Here is a 24,824-nt window from a genome sequence, read left to right on the forward strand (position 1 = left end):
TGTTTTCACACAGCTGAAGCGATGGGGAGGAGTGCATAACCCCATCTCTGTCAGTCAGGTCATTTCACACTTCTGGCAGCTCCAGAGGCTGCTACAGCACTTTCTCTGTATGGATCTCAATGGGCAGGGGCTGTGCCACGTTCAAGGGGGTTCTGTGACAGGGGGCTCTCTGAGAGGCCACCTGACCCTGGCCACCACCACCAATTCACCCCAAAGACAGGAATGGAGCTGTGTTGGCTCATCCCCCATTGCCGGCAATGGAGGAGACAGTAGCACCAGCAGGAAGGAGTTACAGAAATGTGCTTTGTGCTGGACTCCACAGCAGGATCAGCCTGTGAAGGAAAAGCATCTCCACTCCCAGACCATCAGCTGTTATTCCATCACATGGAACTGAAAATAAGAAATGGCAGCAGACTGGGGAAGGCCCAGTCCTGTTTAAGGCTGGATGCACAGTTCCCTGTGTCTCAGAGCAGTAGTAGTTACAAATATTGCACTCAGTTCTGTTTCAGGGAGCGTTTTCAGCTCCTGTTCCATTCAGCACAGATGACCCGTGAAGGAAACTAAACTATTTCTGTTACAACGTTCCCACTAATAGAAAGAAATGGGCAAGCAGAAAAGTATTCCATAATTTGAGGAATCAACTCTAATCAAGAACTCAGCTGTTTTCAATTCACATATGTCAGACTGAACTTACAGACCTGCAATCCTTCCTAAGCTTCCCAAAGCTTTGCAGCCACGAAAAGCAAACGTAGGAGTTTAGACAGGAAACCTGTGGAGATGCTACTGTAAGGGGAGGACTTGTTTTCACTGAAAACAACTTGTTATCTCCTGTACTCAACATATGTAAGAAGATTCTAGGCAACATCACTGACAACAGGGAAAACATCGTGACCTATTTAAACAGAGCTGAAACACTAATATGGAACATGGTATTTAAGGGGAGCAACCAAACTATTCTTTTTAATTCTTTTTTTTTTTTTTTACAGTTGAGTTCTGTTAGGCCATTGATTCCTAAAAAAATAAAAAGTTCTTTCTCTGATTTTAACAATCCTTTAGGCTTTTAGTGCAAAATCACATTGATTTCCCTTGGGAAGGCCCTGGATTTTTGCCTCTCATTGGGGGTGGTGCTCGTTGTAGGGGTGGGGGCTGCATCCCACCAGACACTGACTGATACATTCCTCTCACATCTATGGCTGGGTAGCTGGAAGGATTCATGATTAGATTCGGAGGCTTTGGCATCATGAGGTGGCTCATGGCTGCTTGCTGGTAGGACATCTGCTGCTGCTGCTGCTGGTTGTACTGGTGCTGGAGGCGCCGGTTCATCAGGATCCTCTGGACACAGCCGATCAACTGCGGAGGGAAAGCAGAGCTGCCTGAGTGCACCACCCGTCCCCTGCTCCCAGGATCACGTTCAGGGCTCAAATCAATTTGTTAGGGACAGCATGGCTGGGGGAAAAAGCCCCATTGTTATCACCATCCCTAATGTGATGGCATTCGGCAGCCCATTACTGCAGAAACCATTTAGTAACAGCATTCAGGGCTCAGTTCTCCTGAAGACTTGGCTATTGTGTTGCAGGCAGCATTTAGGTGAGTTGCCATGGCAACGTGTACTCTACTGTGAAATTATTCCCAGGTATAAGTTACATCATCAGCTCTCAGGTACCATTCATCTTCCCTTTGAAAGTCCCGCCTGTGCACTGTCAGTGTTTGTTTGCTTGAGAGAAAAACTCTTCCCTCTGACATCATCTGGGCAACTTTCAGATTCTGCAAAGTAATTCTAAGCTAAAACAACATTACCAACACTCTCTAAGATGTTTCCTAAGTGGCTGGCTGAGCTCTGGGAATCAGATTTCTCTTTATGCCTCATGACCTCGCAGCAAAGCCCTTCAGCTCCAAAACCTGGCGAGTGGCTTTTTCATGAACCTCTCCCTCACTGAGGCCAAGCAATGAACTCCAGCACGCTGCTGACCACTCTGTGAGGGATATTTATGTGCCTAAACATACACTCGTAGCTCAGGAATGAACACACACAAGATCCCCATTCAAGCTCTGGCAGTAGGTAAATAAATGTAGGATGTTTTACCATCTGCTGTTTCCCGAGCACGTCATTGTAAATGGCTTCCCGGCGCTTCACGTCCAGCTCCTGGCTCGCCTGCCTGTTCAGGGCCAGGGCCTGCACCTGGCTCTCCGTCAGGGTCAAGTTTTCTTTCCACTGCAAAGCAAAAAAACCTTCTTGGCACTGGTGGTTTGAACAAAAACCTGACAGTAACTGAGGTTCTGGGTCATGTTCGCAGTTGCACCAAGAGTTAAAGCAGCCCAGCTTCCAGTGAGTGCAGAACTGCTTCACCACAACCACAACCAGCAGTTATTAGTGCTCCTAACTGGCAATTAGCAGTCCACAAAATACAACAACTATTTGCCTGTAATTGCTGTTCTGATTTCTAGAAAAACCAGCATTTTCAGAGCATGGCAAATACTTATGGATCTAAAGTGCCACTCCTGTAAGGCTCTGTGCCAGCTGCACACCAAGGGTTACTGCTGGGACAAAGGTCACTCCCAACTGGACATGATGCTCATTAATAATGCACTTCATTAGCTGGATGACCATTTGCAGTAGCAATAGCTTTGTTTGATAATGTTTAATGTTCTCCACTCCTGATCTAAGCCAGGGCTATGCATTGCACTCACTATGGCTGAAATGATGTCTTCAAGGGGCTGGATCCTTGCTGCAGCCACACTGTTGGTTGCTTCCACTACCTTCTCTCTTCCTTGATTAATGAGGTCCTGAGAAAACACCACAACATCAGTTATAAAGCACAGAAACAACAAACATTTATTCCCCAGCATTCTTAATCTTCCTCGTGTACATACCTAGACTTCAATTACCTCTCTGCTCTCAATTTGCACAAGTCAATGACTCTAAGCTGCCACCTATTTGAATTTTAGCACAGAGCAGTTGAACAACAAGTATAAACCTTACAATTTGTAAAAACCTATTTTTGTACCCACAGGTTTTCAGACCAGCATGAGAATGGTAAAAACTCAGGTAAATTTTCTACCATACAGACTTGAAGATGTTACAGGTTCAAAAGTGATAATTAAAGTCTGCAAAGAAGGCAGGTGATGCTCCAGAATCCTGACAATCTGCCCAGGTATAGCTTTATATATATGCAAGTTAAACTTCAGTAAAGCTACATGCAAACCCCTCACCCCCAAACATCCAAAAATATAAAAATATTTTGGGCTGACATTATCCACAATTTGTGAGAGAAAACCCCTGCAGCAACACAGGCCTGCAGTGCTCCTTACCTCCAGCTGTTGGTTACTCATTGCAGACAGAGCACCCAGGTTGTAAGGAATATAAGTCTGAGAGCTGAAATTTGTGGGCATTGTGGTGGTCCCTGTGGGCATGTTGAAACGCATGGTCATGCCCTGGAAAACACAGAGGGCACTGGTCACCAACTCTGAGAATTCTGCAAAAACCACACTGAGAATTCTGATAAAACCACACTGATAATTCTGCTCTGGTCACTGGTAACTCTGCAATAACCACACTGATAATTCTGCACTGGTCACTGGTAATTCTGCAATAACCACACTGATAATTCTGATACAATCACACTGATAATTCTGCACTGGTCACTGATAATTCTGCAGTAACCACACTAATAAGTCTGCAATAACCACATTGATAATTCTGCAGTAACCACACTGATAGCTGTGCAATGATCACAATGATAATTCTGCAATAATCACACTGATAATTCTGCAATAACCACATTGATAATTCTGCACTGGTCACTGATAATTCTGCAATAACCACACTGGTAATTCTGCAGTAACCACACTGATAATTCTGCAATGATCACAATGATAATTCTGATAAAATCACACTGATAATTCTGATAAAATCACATTGATAATTCTGCACTGGTCACTGATAATCCTGCAATAACCACACTAATAAGTCTGCAATAACCACATTGATAATTCTGCAGTGGTGACTGATAATTCTGCAATAACCACACTGATAATTCTGCAATGATCACAATGATAATTCTGCAATAACCCCACAGCCAGAGCAGCCCTAGGGACAGCCACAGGCCCTGAACACTGAGCATGGAGGTTCCCAAAGCTCAGCTCAGAACCCCATTTCAGTCACAGAGGAACCCAAGCTCCAGTCTTCAATAATCTCTGGGTTTAGCTTGTCAGTATTTGATACATAAATGACCACTGCATATTAGCACAGCTTAAATTGGTGAAGATAATTTTTTATATTGAAAACTCACTACTTAATGTAGAGTTTGATCAGCCTGAAATGAAATTCTGAAAAAGTGAAATGCACAGTTTGCTCATAAATGTAAAGCTCATTGTCCATTTGGATTTCTCACAGGGCAACTTCAGATTTTACTCTTTATCTCCCTATTTCTTTTCCCTCCCCAAACCTTTTCATCAGTGGTCAGTGGCAATTTATACATCCACTTTTTCTACTTTTAGTTGAAGGCTTTTCACTGAAATTCAAAAGGTAATTTGGGGTAACACCAACAAATCTGATTGAGAATTTCAACCTTGGTGGCGTTTCAATAACCTCCCTTATGACCCTGCCAAGGGTAAAGGCACAGCTTTGGTTTTAGGAACACAAAGAGCTTTGGTGCACCCACACACCCAATTAGTGAGGATAAATCAGCACCAACTGTATCTGATAAAATAAAGGGCAACAAAACAGGAACAGGGTTCCACCTTACTGTAATTTCAGATTCCTGCTGTATTATCAAGCACTGGTTTAGATGTTAATGTGTGCATTAGCTCAGAGGGTAACACTGTCACACAGCCCCTGACAGGGACACCCTCACATGGGAAAAGAGGGATTTATACAGGACATCATTTGAGTTTTATCATAAATTAGAAAAAAAAATGCAGGTGTGAAAGGAATTTGTAATTAAAGTAGCAAAGCAAACACACAGAAAGAACCAGCCCCGAAGGAGCAAAAAAGACACAGAATCTCCATTCCTCCTATGTCAATATTTAATTTACATACTTCCTTATTGTCTATAACAATATTTAATTATCCAAAAACAAACTGAAAAGGAAACCTGGAAAGGTTATTTTCATGTACATAAACAAGATTAAACAGCTTTACCTTCTTTTCTGCTTCATATTCTGCCCAGGCTGCCTTCCTCTCTTCTTCAGTGAGTTCCTCCTCCTCCTTGTGGTCCAGGAGTGAATCATGCTCGTGGTACCCCACGATGTACTCCTTGTTGATCTGCAGCAGCTCTGCCAGGATGGTGTCCTGCTCACACAGGGAGTGAAGGAGGGGTCACTCAGCAGCCCTGCCCGTGCCCCTCCTGCTCCCTCCCCGTCCCACACACAGCTCTCAGCACTGCACAACAAAACTGGAACATCATTTACAATTTTCCTCAGAGGGAGAGCAATGGATTAACAATCTGTTGCAGAGATGATAGCGCAGCCACTTAATGAACCACAGGAATGCACTCAGACTCCACAACAACAAATGCACCTAAAAAGAATGGAATGTTCTCTTTTCCTTTGCTATGGCTGGACAACGGACAGGACCCATCAATACACCTGCATTTATTACACAGACACATCTGCATTTATCACACAGACACATCTGCATTTATTACACTGACACACCTGCATTTATTACACAGACACACCTGCATTTATTACACTGACACATCTGCATTTATTACACAGACACACCTGCATTTATCACGCAGACACATCTGCATTTATCACACAGACACATCTGCATTTATCGCACAGAAACATCTGCATTTATTACACTGACACATCTGCATTTATTACACAGACACATCTGCATTTATCACACAAAAACAGCAGCTCTACAGCTTTCCAACACTGAGCACCACTTTGGGTCCAACAGCTCCTGTTTTGGTCAAACCTTTTTGTCACAGCAAGGTGATGCTGCAGAAGATGAAGATGAAGATCCCTACAGGACTGTGAAGAACAGCTCCTTTCCTGAGGTCATTCTTGAACAGGGTTTTTTACATGATTGTTGTGCCTGATGAGCTTCATGAATTAAGGAAGCTCCAACACCTCAGCATTCAGGCTATAATTGCTGATATGAGACCATCCCTGAACCATTCCTGAGAGGAATCACAGCCCAGGAGGAACCTGAGCCCCTCCAGGTCCTGCCCTCACTGTGCCAGGTTTGCACAAGCAGGAATTAGTTCAATCTCACAATTAAAAAAAAATACTAAATCCACCTTACACATAAAAAAAAAATCAGAAATATTATATTATACTATATTCTATTCTATTCTATTCTATTCTATTCTATTTCTATTATATTTCTATTATATTTCTTTACGTTTGTTTAGCATGTTGATAGAATAATGATTCTCAATTGGTTTGTAAGCTGTAGGATGAAATCCTGGTGATGAATGAAAATATGAAGAGAGACTGAAATAAGTGGTTTGAATTTTAATGAAAATATTAAGAGAGACTAAAAAAGGGGTTTGAATTTTATAAAAAGACATTTGTCTTTTTAAAATTTTGATGGAAAATAAATGCTACTGAGAGATCACTGTATTAGAAAGGAAATCCTCCATGAAGGAATGCAGGTTATGTTGTAATTCACAGGTTTTTCTCAACCAGCTGAATATTTAATACTAAAGCTAAAAATAAAAAAAATTAAATAGGAAGCAAATTCTTCTAATCGTGAGATCAAAATTCACAAAGCTGTCCCTGAGTATGGAGGCACAGTAAAGCCCACGTCTCTGTCCTGAGGTAGTATAAAATGCTGATATCCATATCCACTGCACCTGAACTCATTTTAATCTGCTTTCCCAATCTGCATTACATTTCACATCAATAAAAAAGTGACTTAAAGTCTAATTCCCTGAATGGGGAATGAGCCCAGGGCAGGGGGGCAAGAGCAGGGCCAGTTCTGAGGGACCCCCAGTGCCCCAACACTGCCTTTGTCCAGCTCAGGGACTGTTCTGAACTATTCTGGAAATGATATTTCTATATAATTACAGAAATATATCTTTATTTCTATATTTCACTACAGCAAAGGTGACCAAGTGATCATTCAGCCTTGAGAAACCTTTTTTGGACTGAAATTCCACAGCAGCCCTTTCCAGCTGGGCAGGGAGAGGGGATGAATGAAATCAAACCATGGAAATGAAGAGTAAATAATTGATGTGAATCACATTGGCATTATAAATATTCTGCTACCCCCCAGTATCCAGAAGCTGTTTCTGAGGGCTGAGCACCACAGGCATTTCTTCCCTGACCATCTCCACACCCCAAGGTCCTGTTAGAGCACAGGGGGCAGAAAACTGCTGCTCCAATTAAAACTGGCCATGAAATCTGAATAATCTTCAGGAAAACAACAGACTGCACATTTGCACACATTTTTACAGAAAATAAAAGCATTCCACACCTTCTCCCCCCTTAACAGCACTTTCCAAGAAAACTGCTCTTGGACTCAAAGCTGGATGTTGTTAAGCCAAAATTCTCAAGGATTTAGTTTAAAACCAAGCAGGATTTGTTTCTTCACTTGCTGACTTTTAAAACGATGCAGAATGAATTCTCCCATTGCATTTACAACACAAAAATTAAATATTTGTGTTTTTCTTCCATCCAGGAAGTGGAAAAGGAGTCAGAAGCACCCCAACACTCAGCTCTGAATGATTCCCCCTCAGCCCACAGGAATCCTGGCTCAGGGATTCCTCACACCCTTTCTGAGAACAAAACCAATTTCCCCACAGGGTTTTCCACATTTATGCTCAGATGGTTGGAGAAAAGATGGAACACATTTCCCCTGATTCCTGTCCACAATTCCCTCCAGAAAGGGGCAGTTCTAAAAGTTGCATTTTCAAACCTCCTTGTCCCCATGTTCTGAGGACTCTGCTCTCCCCTTGCACTCTAAAACAATGTAAAAGCACAAAAAATGGTATTTTTACCCAGCCCTCATCTTACAGCATCTTAAAGAGAATTCTTATCTCTAAATGCTGTGTAATTACTTGATGTTACAATAAAATGTGTTCCTATCAACCCAATTTTTAATCAACCTAAGAAAAATGCTGTCTGTTGTTAAATTAATTGTTAAGGAGATTAATAACCCAGCTGAATGATGCAGCTCTGCTAAAATCACACTGAAATAAGGAATAGTAACTGAGTTCATGGCTGAGGAACCTTGCACAGATGAATTTACTTGATTATTTACAGCCTTTTCAGCCATCAAACAACAAGGAATTAGAAATTTGCACATTGCATGTACTGAGATGCACACATTCAAAAGGACAAAATACCATCTGCTAAAACCATGAGACAACACAAAAATAAGTCCAGTCCCCAGATTTGCTCTATTTACAGGCAGGAAATGGTCAGAAGCTCATATTCAACTTGACTTGCACAAACCTTACACTGATGATGGCATTAATATAAACTTAATACATAAATCTGAGTGATGGAGCAAGTTTTGAGTTTATAAACACATTCACTACTTGATTTCTTTTGTAATAAAAAACTAGAAACCTTCAAAATATAATTGTTGCATTGGATTGATCAATGTTTCAAGTTAACATAATCAGGTGACTCATAAGCTTTTGGGTTATTTTTACATTTTTTAAAATAAGAAACAGCATCAGTGAATGGTGCTGCATTGGCTCTGTGGAGGTACAAATGCACAAAGCATTAATTGAGAATGCAAAAAAAGATAAAATACTATTACCTATATAATATAATGCCCAGACACTGCACAGTGACCAAACCACAGAATTTTAACCAGTTCATGAACCAGAGGCCACTCCCTGATGTGCTCTAAATGCCAAGAAGCAGAGAATTCCACAACAGCCAAAGGATGAATGAGTCTTTAGCAGCCCAGAGACTATAAATGAAATATATACCCACAGCCTAATCTTTATAGAGTGACTTGGAGAAAAAGAATAAAATAAAGAATAAAGTTTATTCTTACCTAAGTGCAACTCTTATCTCTACTAAAGTTAAACAGGGAACTAAAACCCAAAGAGTGCTGGCAAAGGGAAACATGGATAAAGGTGATCCTTACCTCCAGTGCCACCTCTCACAAACTGAGCTTCTGCTGGGGCTCACCAGCACCCACTCAGATGCTAATTTGAATTTTCCACAATTTCATGCAGTAAAACTTCTATTCATTCAAAATGTGGGAAAATGTGTCTTTGTTCTGACTTAAAAGTTGGGTCTTTTAATGAGCATCTTCCTCTCACCCTGTCAATGACACTGAGGGGAAACTCCTCACCCAGCAAAGTTGGGTCTTTTAATGATTATCTTTCTTTCAGAGTGTCCATTACATTGAGAGGAAACTCCTCACCCATCTCATTAAGGTTTTTTTTATTAATTATGGCTTTTATTGTGTTTCCTGCACTCCACCTCCACTCCAAGCAGCCACCACAAACCTGCAGCACATTTCAACACACCCAGCATTTGTTTTGTTTTCACAGCACAGAACTCCTGCTGGTGGCCACCACTCACCTTTGGCAGCATGGGGGTGTCCCTCTTCTTCTTCTTCTCCGAGTTGGGGTCATCCAGCAGGTCTGGCTCGAAGGTGTAGAGCTCGGTGAGCTCGTTCATGGTGAAGTGTCTCTCCACCTGCTGCTGGTCCACCACCCTGAAGGACAGCGACTGCTTGGTCACCTGCCGGTCGTAGATCTTGTCCTCCATGGTTCCCTGGACACAAACACCCACTGTCACCCCCAGCAACGCTCACAGGTGAGAAAAAACCCCAAATAATCACCCAGCAGCTCTCCCTGCCTTGTTTCTGTGCTTCTGCTGCTTTCAAGCTCTTTGTTTGCTGGGCAATAAATGGAAAAAAAAAGCTTTTTTGTGCATGGGATAGGTGTCATCTAGCTGGTGACTAGAGGAAGAAAATTGGTCTTTTAGTGGTGTTTTTAAGAGATCCAGTTTTGCTTCATTACTCCAAAGTAGGATTTTGACCAAAAAATGGCAATTTTCACAGCATGTACCTTATTTTGCCTGTGAAAAGGAAAACAGATCCCATATCACTGTGGTGGAGGGGAGAGGGCAAGGGAGGCAGTCAAGTCTAATTCACCACAGCTGTGTACAAAAAAAAAAAATCAGATCTTTGATGAAAAAAGGGAAATCACTTATTTTTTGAAAAAAAAAAGATGACTGAGAAGGACGAGAACAGCACAGCCTGTTCTGAACAGCATAATTTAAAAAGGATATCAACAGTTCAAAAGTGCACAGAGAAAACTACAAAAATAAACTGAAGCCTGAAGAAAAACCCCATTTGTGACAGTAACATGTCCCAGGCAAGGATCTGCTTCAGCTGGGATGGAAAGAGTGACTGGATCAAGGGCTGAGTGCTCCTGGGAAAGGGCTCCAGGCTCCTCTGTCACACCTGGGGAAGCAGAGGCTGAAGAGGAACTTCCCAACAGGAACAATGGCCCTGCCTAAAGCACAGATCAGTGTCCAGCTGAGTCACTTTTATTTATATTTATATATTTTATATATTTTATACATTTAATATATTACCCATCTTTAACATCTGCAGGATGTGCTATGAGTTTTCAAGTAAGACTGGATGCATTTTTATAAAACTTCACTTGTATCCATGTGGTTTCAGTGCAGTTGGACCATCAGGGTGTGCAGAAGGAGCTGCCCTGGGCAGGGCTATTCCCTAACACCACCCCCATCCTCTGCAGGCACTGCTCCAGTCAGAGTTTTTATTGGTATGCAAATTAAAAAGGCTGAGACTCCTGTTCTGAGGCTGGTCTGGACACGTGGATCACTGCTGGAATTCCAGAATTTGGGTTAATGAAGTGTCAGACAAGGGAGACCTCAGAGTATTGAATGTAGGGAGCTCCTGCTGCAGGGAATTATTGCCATTGGACTCTGTGATTTAGGATGCTGAACAATTGCTTTATTAAAATTGTATTACATTATACTATATTAAAGAGATACTAAAGGAATGCTACTGAAAAACCCATGACTGTCTCTGCCTGACACCACAGCTTGGACCTGATAGGCCAATTAACATAAACAACCATCACTAGAACTGAATTAAGAACTTTCTCCAGGTAAATAATTTCCCTAACACATTCCACATGTGCAAAACAACAAGAGAATAGAGATAAGAATTGTTTTCTCTTTCTCTGAGGTTCCTCACTGTGATTCTCAGGAAATATCCTGAGGAAGCTGTGCCTGCTGCTCTCTTTGGGGAGAGCTGTGGCCACATCACAGGGAATAATGTCATTTATTTTAGCACTCCTTCCTTCATGAGCTGCTTCAGTGGCCAAACCCTGCTGCAGATCAGAGCTGGAATGTGCCTGGATCAACCTGGGTCACTACAGAGCCCAAAAGAGCCCAAACCATCACAGTGCCCACAGCCCCAGCTCCCAAATTTCACTGCAGCATCAAAGTGCAGCAGAAAAGTACCTGAGCCAAAAACCTGTAGACAAAGACAGGCTTGTTCTGCCCGAAGCGATACACCCTGAAGATGCTCTGGATGTCATAGGAGGGGTTCCAGGAGGCATCAAAGATGATGACTCTGTTGGCAGCCACCAGGTTTATTCCCAGGGACCCTGCTTTGGTGGATATGATAAACAAGCGGCCTCTGGAACAGAGAAAAATTGCAAATTTTCATATTTTGGAAAATAACTGTAGTTCATAAACTGAAATAACTCTAAAGCTTCATTAAAAGAATGTATTAAGCATGAAACAGATGCAGATTTTACAAGAGCAACACTTTTAGCAGAACATACACTCCCAACAATACCCATCAAGGCCTTTTGCAAATGAGCTATTAAGAAAAACTGGTGGGGAAGAAAAAACTGCATTTTCAAGCTCTAATGAAATTAGTTATATCAAATTAAACCCTAATTTTAAACAGGCAGATTCCATGCCATAGAAACTCTTTCCTGGCCTGCAGACTTTCAGGGTAGCTCTCCAATGACACTGTCTCTTTGACATATCTGGGTTTTTTGAGATTCAGAAAAATCTCACTCTGGTTCACCTTGGAACCAGCTCCTGACAGACACCTGACAGAATAAACTATTTAAAAGTATTAACACTGGATTAGTTCACTTCTTAATTTAACTTTTTCCCCCTGCACATTATAAATGACTGCACAATAATTACATACTTTATTTTTTAAACACATCTAGGAAGGTGAAGCTCCTTAACTTCATTCAAATACAAGTCTGTACCTCTCCATCTAAATCAGACTTGAAAGTCCCATTTTGGAGGGCTGGGAGCCAATTCTGGAGGCAGCTGAAAGAATTAATTTGCTCCTGAGTGGCCCAGGGACTGCACAGCCTTCCTAGGTCCTTGTATCCTTTAATGCTTGCAATAAAAACACTGTCTCTGATTTAAATTGGTTACAATCTAAAAATTGTACAACTGGACAACGAAAATAGCAAGGAAAACCTGAAGTCAGTGACACATTCCTGCAGGTTTTCTGGGTGAGCTCTGATCACCATTAAGCTGATAAAAGTAATAATAACTAGGGAACAAAAGAAAGAAAAAGGGGAAAACAAAGCACATCTATCTCAGGAGAGATCTCACCTCACATTGGTTTCATCATTGAACTCCTCAGCCCATTTCTTTCTGGACTGAGCTGTGGTGGAGCCATCCAAGCGATAATAATCAATATTTCTGAACCATTTTCCTTCACCTGCAAATGCAACAGCCAAGTTATGAAAATGCTGATGGTGTAAATAACCAGACTGGTAACCAACTGGAATTTAAAGAGAGAAATTTATAATTAAAAATAGTTCTGAGGTTAAATTTAATTATTTGAAAATATCTGATTTTTTTTTTCATGGATGGAAGCCCTCTTATTTTTCACACTTTCTGTATTTATAAATTTGCAGAGCTATGCCTTAACTTGGAGCCAAAGTTAATTTTAGAAGTCCCAAAGATGCTGTTACATCTCATCTTTAGGTGCTGTAATTGCACTTTTCCAATGGATCCAGGCAGGTTCACATTTCAGCACCAGTGCCAGCCTCCTACACAGCCAGCACTGAGAAGTCAATGCTCCAAAGGAGATTTCTAAGGTCAAACTCATTTTGGAACTGAAATCCAGCAAAATCTTTGGGTTTAATTGCCCTGTGAGTTACAGCAGCTTCTTGTCAGACTGGGGGAAAAAAATAACTACAGCTGATGGAGGATTTTCTTCTCTCAGTAATTTTCTATTTTCTCTGGCCATCAAGGTATTTGTACAAAATTGATATCCCTGAGCCACCAATCATAAATAAAATAATGGTTTTGGGAGCAGCACTGCTCAATTAAACCCATTGAGAGAGGCAGATTGGTCAGTTCTGTCAGGAAAGCTGAACTTTGCCATGATTTAATTTTACTGGCCAGAGCTACCACACATGGAAAGCCCCAATCTCTTTAAAACTTGAGAATAAAGGCACAGCTCCTGACAAAGACACCCTGTAATGTGTGAGGTGACAAAATTCAGAATAGGAAGCAACAGGCAGGAACAATAAATCAGTGAGAGACATCCTGGGGATCTGCAGCCACCATCACTGAGGCACTTCTCCCTTATCTCGAGTGCAAATTCATGCAAGAGCTGGTGACAGACTGGGAAGGAAAGGCAGACTTGAAGGAATTCTTCAATCCACATGTCCTGGGAATGAAACTCTGGGCAAGGAGGAACAGCACCCTCAAGAGCCCTGGGAACATCTCAGTGAGGCATTTCATGCCATTTGAGCATCACTAGAATAATAATTAATTCAATATTTGCTCCCTATGAAATCCATAAGCCTAAATTCACATTTTCCACACTGCTTGAAAGCAGCCTCATTTCCCTTCACTCTCTCTCTGCCAGGAGGAAGGATCAGGATTTGCCACACACCAGAATTTAACATCATTTTTGGTGCAGAATTTAACAAAATGCCTTCTCTCAGATGTGAACATTAAATCTGCTTAGCCTGGATGACAGAGAGTGAAATCAGAGAGTTCCCAATGGGAGCCCAACAGCCCTGGCAGCCCAGAGCATGCAACATCCTCATGGAAACACTGATTATTTCAAACACCCCATGGGCACTGCACAGAGCCTTGGGAAAGGGCTCTGAGCACTGCAGCTGCTGGAGACACTCACCTTTATAGATGGGAGGCTGATCTCTGTCAGATTTCTCCCTGTTAGCCAGCTCCAGGAAATCTTCTATCAAATCCAGAGATATCAGGGACTGGCTGAACACTAGGCTGAAAAAAGAAACAGGAAAACACAGAATTCATCTCTGGAATTGTTTTAATTATTGCACTGCTTCAGTTTTGTTCCCTCCTCCCTCTGATATGAACTTTGAGACAAACAGAGCAAGATTTCAGTGGGGCACGTGCAGGTGAGGGAAGATCCCTGACAAAAATGAGTGTACCATGCTTGGCTGCTTCAGAAACAGCAGAATGAAGAGTGGATGGATGGAGAACACTGTCAGACCAATATAATACATATATATTATTATATATATAATACACTATATATATAATATATTATTGTATATTACTATATAAAATAGTATTATATTATTGTATATTACTATATAAAATATATTTATCTTTTTATATATTTTATATATATTATATATAATATATAATATTATGTATTACTATATATATCACATATATATTAATCGATATTATTTATATTTATATACATTTTAATATATATTTACATAATTTTATATATTTTAAAATATATGTATGTATATATGATACATACATATATGTATTTAAAAAAAAATATATATAATATATTCTGAGGTCTTCAATGCCATGTGCAGAGCTTACACTTTGTCTCCCAGCTCCTCTGCCATCCGGAGAATTTCAAAGAGCAGCACCATTTTCCCAGAATGTTCCAACACCTCAGCATCTGCATCAGTGACAAAATCTTTGTACCAGTCTGGAGCTGGGCTACCAGGATTGGAAGAGGATGTAGCTTTGCCTATTAAAAAAAAAATACAAAGAAAAAGAAATAAACACGAGAACATGGTGTTCATTTTAATGCTCTGAGTTGTTCCCTCATTATCAGACTTAACTGGCATGAAAAGAGTTAAAGAGACAAAGAAAAAACAGCATTTGCACTAGAAGCCATTACAAGAGTTAAATATTTAAGGGATGCAGAGACAGAAGCTCAGTCTGCCTACAGTGTAATTCCTTTAACACATTTAATCTCTGGGTGTCAGTGTTTTACACACAACACCCTCCACCCCTTACACATTTACAAGATGTTGTCACTGGGATGGAGGCAAAAAAAAATTCTCACCTGAACTCTCCCAAAATTTTAAATTACTTAGGGAAAGAGATTAGACCCACATGAAATAACATAAAATAATCTCTGTGATACCAGATACAAGACAAAAGCTAAATTATTACAGTAAAACCCCCCAAAATTAAGTGTGCAGCTGTAAAAAGTTTGAATAACAACTTTAAAGAGGTCTTGTGTTCCTGCTTCACTGGATCTGCTTGCTCAGCATTCAATTCAAATTCCAGATGCAACAAATTATGACAGATATATTTCCTAATCTTTACATTAATCTTCCAGGTTATATAATTTTGTACTTCTAAATTTAAAATTTTCACTGTGCAGCTTCCCTGCCTCAAACCCCCTGAGTTCTAAGCTGATGGCCCTTTGTTTTTCCAGGATAAATGCATAATTAGAAGTAGCAGGAACTGTAACTGTGAATTAAGGAATCAGCCCTCTCAAATTGCCTTTTGCAAAACGGAGCTGCCTCACATTTTCAGCACTCTGTGTTATCCTCACCTTCATCTGACTTTGTTGATGCTGGGTTGTTTGTAAGATCTTCTACATTTCCTTCCCCACCTCCACGAGATCTTGAATTCCAGACTTTAATGACTTCAACATCATTGTCACTGCCACTTCCACTCGAGCTACACTCCTTTGTCACCTTTTTCCCCTTGGATTTTTTTTTCCTAAAAAGCAACAGTAAACACCTCAGGATTTTTTTTAATCCCACTAAAAGAAAACACATTCTAACACACACATAAAATACAAAATGAACATTCATTTTATAGAAATCACTTCAGTTCTATAAGGGAAAGAACACCAATAAACTAAATAAAAGTTCAATTACTTTGTATAATCATCAGAACTTAAGCTCATGGAAGTTTCATCTGAATCTGAAGCTATGAAGTCATCCATGCTGTCTTCATCAAAATAGCCCTCAAAAGAGAAAAAACAGAAATTATTAACAATGTTCACCCAGAAGCTTTTATTAAACCTTTAGCCATCTGCTCACTCTTCATTTAAACAATGGTAAATTCTACAAAGGCCTGGCCTTGCAAATGCTTTAAGAATGACAACATACCCAGCAAGAAAAATATGACAAAACCAGCAGCAAAATGACCCCACAGCAACAAAGATTTCCATTAATTTGACGAAACTTTACCTAGAGTTTGGCACAGCTTGTTTGGAAAGTTCTCAAGTGAGAGTATTTTGATATATCTAATTTACCTTATTTTCTTTGCTAATATAGTCCAGCTGCAAACACCAAGGGTGAGTCCAGATTCTGCTCAACATCTGGAAATCCTGGAATAGTTTAGCTCCAGCTTTGCCTCTTCCACCTTCATTGCCACCACCTACACCTGACAATAAAGTTCAGGTTTTAGAGTGAGCCCTGGAGTGAGTTTGCCACACTCTGCTCCCCTTTGAAGAGCCAGCAGAGCACATCTGAGTGTTCTTTCCAGCTGCACATCATACTGCAACATCTCTTGTAAAAGGGCTCAAATTACTCACTCACAGCCACTTTTTCTCCCAGTTAAAGTTGTCAAAATTAGATTTTCTCCTTTTTCTTGATAATGAGAAACATGATTATATTTTTTACATAAAAGCACGTTGCTCCCCAGTACAGGAACGTACACAAATCCTCTTAAAAAGACAGACTTGTCTATTTAGGTTTTGTAAAAGAAGTCAAAGGTGGAAAACACTAAATAACATTTGCATTTAGGTCTCAATGAATCTAATCTGAGCTGCCTTTAATGACCTGTAACGCTGCAGTATTCCACTACAAAAAAACCTTATTTTTTTTGTTGTCCAAGAACTTTAGTGCACGGAACAAAGCTCACAAAGTTGATTTTCACCTAGCAACTGTGCTAGGTGAAATTATTAAATTATGATGCACATACCTGTCAGATGATCCAGGTAATACTGGTAGAGCTTGCACTGGATGGGGGTCATCCTCACCTCCAGCACGTACTCGTACTTGGGGGGCAGGAACTTGGTTAAGGCTGTGTAATCCTTCCTCTGCAAGGTCACAGACACTGCTTCAGTCACAGGAACAAGGCAATGACTCCTGAGAGCTTCAGCAGCACTTGGGGCATCCCAAAGGACAGAGCACTGTGGGATCAGGGGTGCTGATCCCGCTGCTTTCAGCCCCACAGGGGGAAAATCAGCCCAGAAATACAATTTATTAAAGGCCTGCAGGAGGAACCCACCTGCCCCACTCAGGAGCTTCTCAGGCCAAAGTCTGTGACCTGCTAAGCCCATGCCCAGTTCCAAGTCCTTGCAAAGTTCACTGCAACTCCAGGAGCTGCTCTGGGAACTACTTTGGGGTTTTTTTTAAGAATACTAAAACCAAATTTTACTTCTATTTGGGTTTTTTTTGACTCTGACACTACTCTGTCTCTCCACTCTCTATGGACAGCATCTGCTCTGCACAGGGCTGGAGAAAATCCATGTGGGCTCCACCCAAAGCTTGTTTTATCTAAGGTCTATAAAGTAACAAGTTCTTCACCTTTTTGAACCTGAATAATTCTCATTCTCTCTTGTTTTCAGTTGTTCTGATTCTTGCAGATCAGAAAAAAATACATGTTCAGAAATAACTGACAAAACTGACAAACTATTCCTGAATAATTTTTCTTCTATCTTGTTTTCAGTTGTTCTGATTCTTGCAGATCAGAAAAATTCATGTTCAGAAATAGCTGACAAATTAGTCAGACAAATTAGGACTAGCAACTTTCTGTGCAGACTTTACAGCAGTTCTTAAATGTGCATATGGAATTTAAATGGAATACTTCAGAGCAACGAATGTCCTATTCTACCAAAATATGTTCTTGTCTCCCAGCAGGAAATGAAATAGCTGTATCCTTTAATATTTGTATTTTAGAATACAATGACATTTGGAGAAAAATTATGAGGTATTTTTAGTGATAAATAATGCAGGGATATAACAATCCTGCAAAATATTGTGAACTATTTTTTCCTGCAAAATAGTGAAAATATCTAAGTTAAAAGATTTACGGAGCTCTCAAATCAGAACTTTACAGGACTTGGGTGATTTCGGAGTGAGACAAAAGAACTCCTCTCGTTCCCTGGAGGGCCATGATGAGTTAGGGACAGCGTGTTCTCACCTGAACACAGCCAGCCAGCATCTCATAGAGGATGTGAGCGCGTTTCTTCATCACCCGGACATCCACGGGGGTGGAGTCTGCGCACTGCCCGTTCTGGATGGGATTGATGAACCGGTTCCGGAACTCCTTAATGGAGCCCAGCAGGTTCTCCTTGATGAAGTTCACCATGCAGTGATCTAGGAGAAACAGGCACACTGAGTGGCTCCAAATGGAAAACACAGCGTTGGGATTCATGCAAACAGAAAAGAAATGTGCCACAGCTAAATACAGATCTCAGTCAATCTTAGAAACTTAGCAGGCAGCTGCACGGCTTCAAATCCTTTTCTTCCAATCAAACTAAATATATCTGTCACAGACATATTTTATGAAAAATCCTTTCCTCAGGATTTTTTCTCCTGAGAAGCCTCAGGAACAAAATGCAAACAATGGTTATCTGCTGCTGTGGGATGCAACAGGTGCATCTGGGATTGGTCTCATGTGGTTGTTTCTAATTAATGGCCAATCACAGTCAGCTGGCTCGGACTCTCTGGTCAGTCACAAGATTTTATTATCATTCTTTTCCTTTCCTTGTTAGCCTTCTGATGAAATCCTTTCTTCTATTATTTTAGTATGGTTTTAATATATCATTTTAATATAATATATATAATAAAATAATAAATCAGCCTTCTCAAACTTGGAGTCAACATTCTCATCTCTTCCCTCATCCTGAGACCCCTGCAAACACCACCACACATCTTCTATGGCTGACAGGCCACAGTGCACTGAAGGAAATAAAAGACCACTACTCACATTCTATAAGATTATTCTGCAGTGGTGTTCCTGTCAGAATTATTCTTCTCCTAGATTTAATAGAATTCATTGCCTTGGAGACAGCAGATGCTTCATTTTTCAGTATGTGTCCTTCATCACACACCACGAAATCAGGACCTGGAAAGAAACAATATTAAAATCTCTCCACAATATTTCACTGCCACAAAGAACCTGACAGCCTAAAGTATCCAAAATTTGTTCTACACCAATGTTACTTTGGGGTTTTTTAAACTTTTTCTGTGTGTTATATGGTGAGATTTTTTAGCACTGATTGGCACAAGCATTCAGAGGAGCCACTCTGGTAAAGTCAAGGCTGTGTATTATAAAGTCTTCATGGCAAGGATTAAACTCATCTTTGCAGCATATTCCTGATAAAATGGTTTATTCCTGCTGCTGGGTGTGCATGGCTGCACCTCCATCCATCCTGTCAAAACTCAGTGAAACTTCCTTCTCTCCAGCTTTAGGCTGCCATCTACTGACACTTGGGCAATCCCAAAACACCCCAAAATCAGGTCACCTGAAATTTTTCATTAAGGCAAGAATAACACCAGGGGGACAGAGTGCAATCAGAAGTCTTGGATAATATAAAACACAACCAGATTTGATCTGAATTACAGACAAGTGAATTGCCACCTTGCAGCTGAAAGTCACCTCAGGAATGTCCTCAGCTTTCTTCCAGGAGATAAAATATCAGTCTGGTTTAAGTGAGCTGCACAAGGAATGTCAAAACCACAACACATCCCCACAGCATGCAAAGCAACTCTAATAATAAGATAAATAATACCCAACTTGGCAGAACAGACTTACTCTTAATTGTTTTCAGACTTAGCACAATTTCTGGAATTTCTTTCCTTGAAATGAAGTAAAAGATATTCTAGGATCCAAGTAGTAACTCAGAGTAAATGTTTTACCAGCTCTAAGCCTGACCTCAGTTCCAGCACTCTCAGCTCATGACAATTTGCTGCACCTTGGAGAAAAGCCACCAGTTGGGTTCAACAATTCAGTACTAAAAAGGCCAATATTTGAGGAGCAATGTAGGATTTGTCAGCAAGGACAGTTTAATCTTTTATAATTTACTGAGAATGTTTTGTCTCAGACTAAATTCAAACTGCCTTCTAAAGAATAAAATTAATTCTAGGGCAGTGATCAACAGCAGAGAATTGATTACACCTCTGACCACACACACCAGGGCCAGTCACCTTAATCATGCCATTTTAAGGGGATTTAAAAGTGATTTGAATCTTACATGTGAAGAGAAAGGAATCAAGAAGATATTTCTTTCCAAGCAAAAAACCCAAACAAAACAAACCCCAAACTTTTAAAACAAGTCTAGAAGACAATTATGAAAATCCACATATGAATTCCAAATGCACTCAGGCTTGTCCAAGCCCATGTATTTCTGAATTTCCCACCTGCCACAGAAACATTTCCCCATTTTATTTCATGACTTTTGTACCTTCCCAGTTTTGACAGAATGAAAACCACTGAGTGACTACACACAAAGCCTTCCTTTAATTGTAAGTAACCATCTCTAGCAGGGACAGATCCTTTTTCTAGTCCTCACTTCATTAAAAACTGTGATTCATTCACATGAAGGTAAAGAAATTAAATTAAAAAACCACCTCAAAACCTGCTGTTTAGAGTAAGTGAATGACAGTAAAATATGAAAAAGCCCAAACTCAGTACAATTATTCATGGTTTGTTTGGCAGCAGTGCAGCACTGATATCTTGAACTAACATCTTGGCTACAGTTCAGCAGCAGAGATTTCCATCCATTTGTGGGGTTTTTCCCTTGTTCTTCCAAAACACAAACGCAAATCATTATGGACAGAACATTCCTCAAAATGTGCTAAAGGAATGTAAAGCTTAAAGAGACCTCAGGGGATCATTTAGATCATTTTCTCCATCTGAGATTAGGGGCATGAGAAAGGGGCAGAGCTGACAGAAGTGGGAAACTCCACAGCCCCTCTCCTGCTGAAACACTGGGCAGTAACACCCAATTTATTTATTCACCCAATTTGATACAAATCTGAGTGAATTCTGCCCTTTGCTTTCTCCTGGTCATGTCAAAACCAACTGATAACACTCCTTTCATTAATCAGCTCTTAAATGGTGGAAAATTTTAGTATTTTTTTTTTCTAGGCTTAAAATCCCTACTCATGCAATCCTTCCTCAAAGTCTTCATCTTCCCACCCTTCTTACTGTACCTGCACAGGTTAATATATTGAAATACATAAAAGATTGATATATATATATAGATATACACAGTTCTCCTGTTCCTCTGAAGTCTACAAGAACTTTATACAGCTGCCAGTTAAAGAGAAGTCTCCAAGTTAAACAGTACCAGAATTTTTGTTAGTAGCAACAAGTTTAAAAAAAAATGAAGTGATTTTAGTTCTTCAAGCAGAGCACAGCAGTGACCAATAACCAACAGCCCTTCAGCAGTGGCACAAGGCAGCCTGGAAACCCTGTGTGTGTATAAAATCTGCCATTCTTCCACACAGCTGAGCTGGCTAATTAATGAAATCACTTCTCCACCCATAAACTTTGGCTAAACCTTCCCCCACTGCTCCCCTTGACAGTGCAACACAAGCTTCTCCCACATAGTGTCCTACCCAGCAGCATTCACCAGACACATCTCATTAAATTAGCACTGAAATCCCAAATTTGCAGTTTTTTGAATGGGAAATGCTCCCAGAGGCCAAGGTTTCCCTATTTCCAATCCCAGCAGGAGCCAGCACATGGTTTTCTCCTTCAATGTCCATGCTGACCCACCAGGAGAGCAAGAAACAAAGGAGAATCTTGCAATGCACACTCAGCCAATCCAAATGACTCCAAAAATTAATGGGTAACAACACACTGACACTTCTGTCCTGCAATTAAAATAGAGAAAGGGATGAGGCAACATGAAATGCCCTCAAGTTGTGCCAGGAGAGGTTCAGGCTGGATATTAGGAAAATTTCTTCCCTGTAAGAGTGGTTAAGCACAGAAGGAACTGCCCAGGGAGGTGGGGGAGTCAAAAATGAGTAGACATGGAAGATGATGGCACAGTTCAGTGGGCATGGTGACCCTGTGTCACAGAGAAAAAATGTGGGCCTTTGTCGGGGACGAGCCATTTGTCGGTGAGGGGAGACTCAGACACTCAATATGAGTGATAAGCAAATTCCGTTTATTGAAGAGAGCATCAGACACTTATACAGCAAGTAATAAGCTTATGAATATTCTGTAAGCCAAGCAATCTATTGGTTAAACTATACCATGAACTCTTCCTCATTCCTTAGGGGTTCCATCTCTCTTTTCTCATGCCTCTTTCACTGTTTGTTATCCTACCACAGCTAGGCCCAAGGACACTGCTATCTGTGCAGGTGCAGGACTTGGAATTAGCCACGGTTTTGTACTTTTCCAGTCCTTAGCAGCTAAATTCCCAACAACCTGCATTCCACCCTGGAGGTCTCTGCCAGCCTTGAAGTTTCCATGATTCTACAAAAATTATTAGGGAGTTATTTCAAGGTTGGCTTTCCCCATGGTCTGATTGCACTCTCTCAACCAGTCCTAGAAGAGAACAGAGCAGGAAGCTCCGTGTTCATCTGGAATTATCCAGAATCTCTGAGGGTCAATTCCAAACTCAATTAAAGTGCACAAGGCCATGAGCTGAGCGCAGACCCTGCCCTGTCCAGGGCCTGAGGAGCTCTGGAGGGAGAACAGGAACACAGAGGGTGTAAAAGCCAAGGGATGGGACAGGGAAGGCCACACCAGTCACTGTCTCCCCCTAACACCCCTCAGTCCAGGATTTCTGGGCTTACACAAACACAAATCCATGAAGGGACAATGGTACTGCAAACACACACGGCAACAACCCCTGTGTTTGTCCTCCCTTACAATTCCCACCAGGGAAAAAACCCCACAAAAATCAATTCTTGCATAACATTTTATTTCATCTTGCTCTGTACCAGAACATCTTGTTCTGTACCAGATCAATACCCACTAAATACAGAATTACTGTCCTGTCACCACTACTTTGACACAGAAATTCACACCTTTTCTCCCTTAGTTTTCACTTCCTTGACAATATTCCCAATAAATGCAATATCCTGAGAAAATCAGACACAGAATAGCACTGACAGAAGAGGGTTCCCCCCTCTTTTTTGGTTTGTTGTTGGGTTTTTTTTTATTTAATAACTACAGCTTAGGTAGGAGGAGTCAAAAATCCCCTTGGCAAGAAATGCATTTCCTTCACTGCTTAAATACTGTGTGTGGAATCAACACATGATATAGCAACAAAAACAGATAAATAGTTCATCAGCTGCTGAACTGGAGCTTCCCTGACTCCACAGCCATTGCATTACTTACTCAAGCTGGCAGAAAATTAATTAATATTTGAGCTGCTCCAACAGCATTTCTGCAGAGCTGGGAGATGGCAATTCCACTTGGCCAATGCCAAAAATCATAAAGGTATTTTTCCCCTTAGAATAATAATCTCTTTTGTCTGTTAGAATAGAATTCACAGTCCTACTTTAGTAGGAAACTTCACAAAATCAAGCTCAACAATTACCAATGAGAAAGAGGGGGAAAAAAAGAAAATCAATCACACTGTCAATGTAAAGTCCATCAGATAATTAAAATTTAAGAAAACCCAGCTCCACTTACTCTGCCTTCCATACCTGCATTCTCAAGGAGAAATACCAACAGTACAGCAAAGTTGTAAAACTTTTAAAACCAGCTTTTAAGACATTCAGCATAACCCTAAATTATTTTAGGTATCAGTTGCCAGTTCAGAATTTGTAGAGAAATGTTGCTATTTTGGTGAACGATCCTAATCCTAAAATTTTTAGTCCTTTTTGGGGACCACCTGAGAAATCAGTTACAGCAACTTGGAATATTCTCAAGTGCTTCCAAACATGTTGATGTAAGTTTGCTAAGTTCAGCTCAGCTCAAACCAGACATCTGTTTCCCAAGACTGAAAAAATAATTAACTGCTTTATCTGCAGTTATTATTATTATTTATTCCCTTAATTAGCACTTCATTAACACTTGTTTTTTCACACTTCTAAGGTACACTGTCTATTTTCAAGTGTACTTGCCCCCTTAGTGGTTGATTTCCATCAAGGACAAAACAGCTTGTGGTTGTAACAAATTAACAGATTAAAACAGCCTTGGGTGCTCAACAAAAAACTCAAATTACTTTGCAAAAGAAGCAGAGCCAGGAAATAAAAATACTTAATAGGAAAAGTTTCTGGAATATATTCCTTGTATTTGATTTAATAGAGAAGACTGTTACAGAAATCTATTTACAAAAGCAGATGGGGGAGATTCTGAACAAATTTCTGTAACTCAGCAAAGAAAATCTGATGAATCTTACCAACACTATTTATTATCTTTGCTCATATACATAAACCTGCAAGTCCAAACTATACAAGCTGTATAAATTTTCACTTACCTGGGTCGACTAAAGCTTTATTAAATATTTCTTTAAGTTTTCTACTCTTCACATTCCTGCCCTGTGCCAGGTTTCGATACATCTCATAGCCAATGATCATCACACCTCCCTCATCCTGCCAGTGCTGCAGCATGTAGCTCCTCTCCTGGGGCCTTTTCACAGTTGCCAGCTCATAAACCTTCCAAAGAGGTAAAAAAACCTTTAATTCCTC

At 40.5% G+C, this 24,824-nt stretch overlaps 1 protein-coding gene across 3 annotated transcripts in view; it reads right to left on the reverse strand.

Moving 5' to 3' along the window:
* Positions 1-954: 954 nt before the first annotated feature.
* Positions 955-24,824, reverse strand: part of ATRX (ATRX chromatin remodeler) — a 68,976-nt gene continuing 45,106 nt past the window's right edge. For all 3 annotated transcript variants that reach the window (XM_074551591.1, XM_074551590.1, XM_074551589.1), the window contains 17 exons: positions 24,614-24,791; positions 19,156-19,293; positions 18,367-18,542; positions 17,143-17,260; positions 16,472-16,602; positions 16,092-16,180; positions 15,761-15,930; positions 14,788-14,941; positions 14,102-14,205; positions 12,559-12,667; positions 11,431-11,608; positions 9,505-9,699; positions 5,141-5,290; positions 3,310-3,432; positions 2,689-2,784; positions 2,084-2,212; positions 955-1,350 (listed from right to left, as the gene is read on the reverse strand). In XM_074551591.1, coding sequence (XP_074407692.1) covers positions 1,072-1,350; positions 2,084-2,212; positions 2,689-2,784; positions 3,310-3,432; positions 5,141-5,290; positions 9,505-9,699; positions 11,431-11,608; positions 12,559-12,667; positions 14,102-14,205; positions 14,788-14,941; positions 15,761-15,930; positions 16,092-16,180; positions 16,472-16,602; positions 17,143-17,260; positions 18,367-18,542; positions 19,156-19,293; positions 24,614-24,791 — 2,517 coding nt within the window. In that variant the 3' untranslated portion in view covers positions 955-1,071. The remainder of the gene's footprint in view (positions 1,351-2,083; positions 2,213-2,688; positions 2,785-3,309; positions 3,433-5,140; positions 5,291-9,504; positions 9,700-11,430; positions 11,609-12,558; positions 12,668-14,101; positions 14,206-14,787; positions 14,942-15,760; positions 15,931-16,091; positions 16,181-16,471; positions 16,603-17,142; positions 17,261-18,366; positions 18,543-19,155; positions 19,294-24,613; positions 24,792-24,824) is intronic.

Source organism: Zonotrichia albicollis, chromosome 14 (assembly GCF_047830755.1).
Source record: "Zonotrichia albicollis isolate bZonAlb1 chromosome 14, bZonAlb1.hap1, whole genome shotgun sequence".
NCBI classification, from domain to species: Eukaryota; Metazoa; Chordata; class Aves; order Passeriformes; family Passerellidae; genus Zonotrichia; species Zonotrichia albicollis.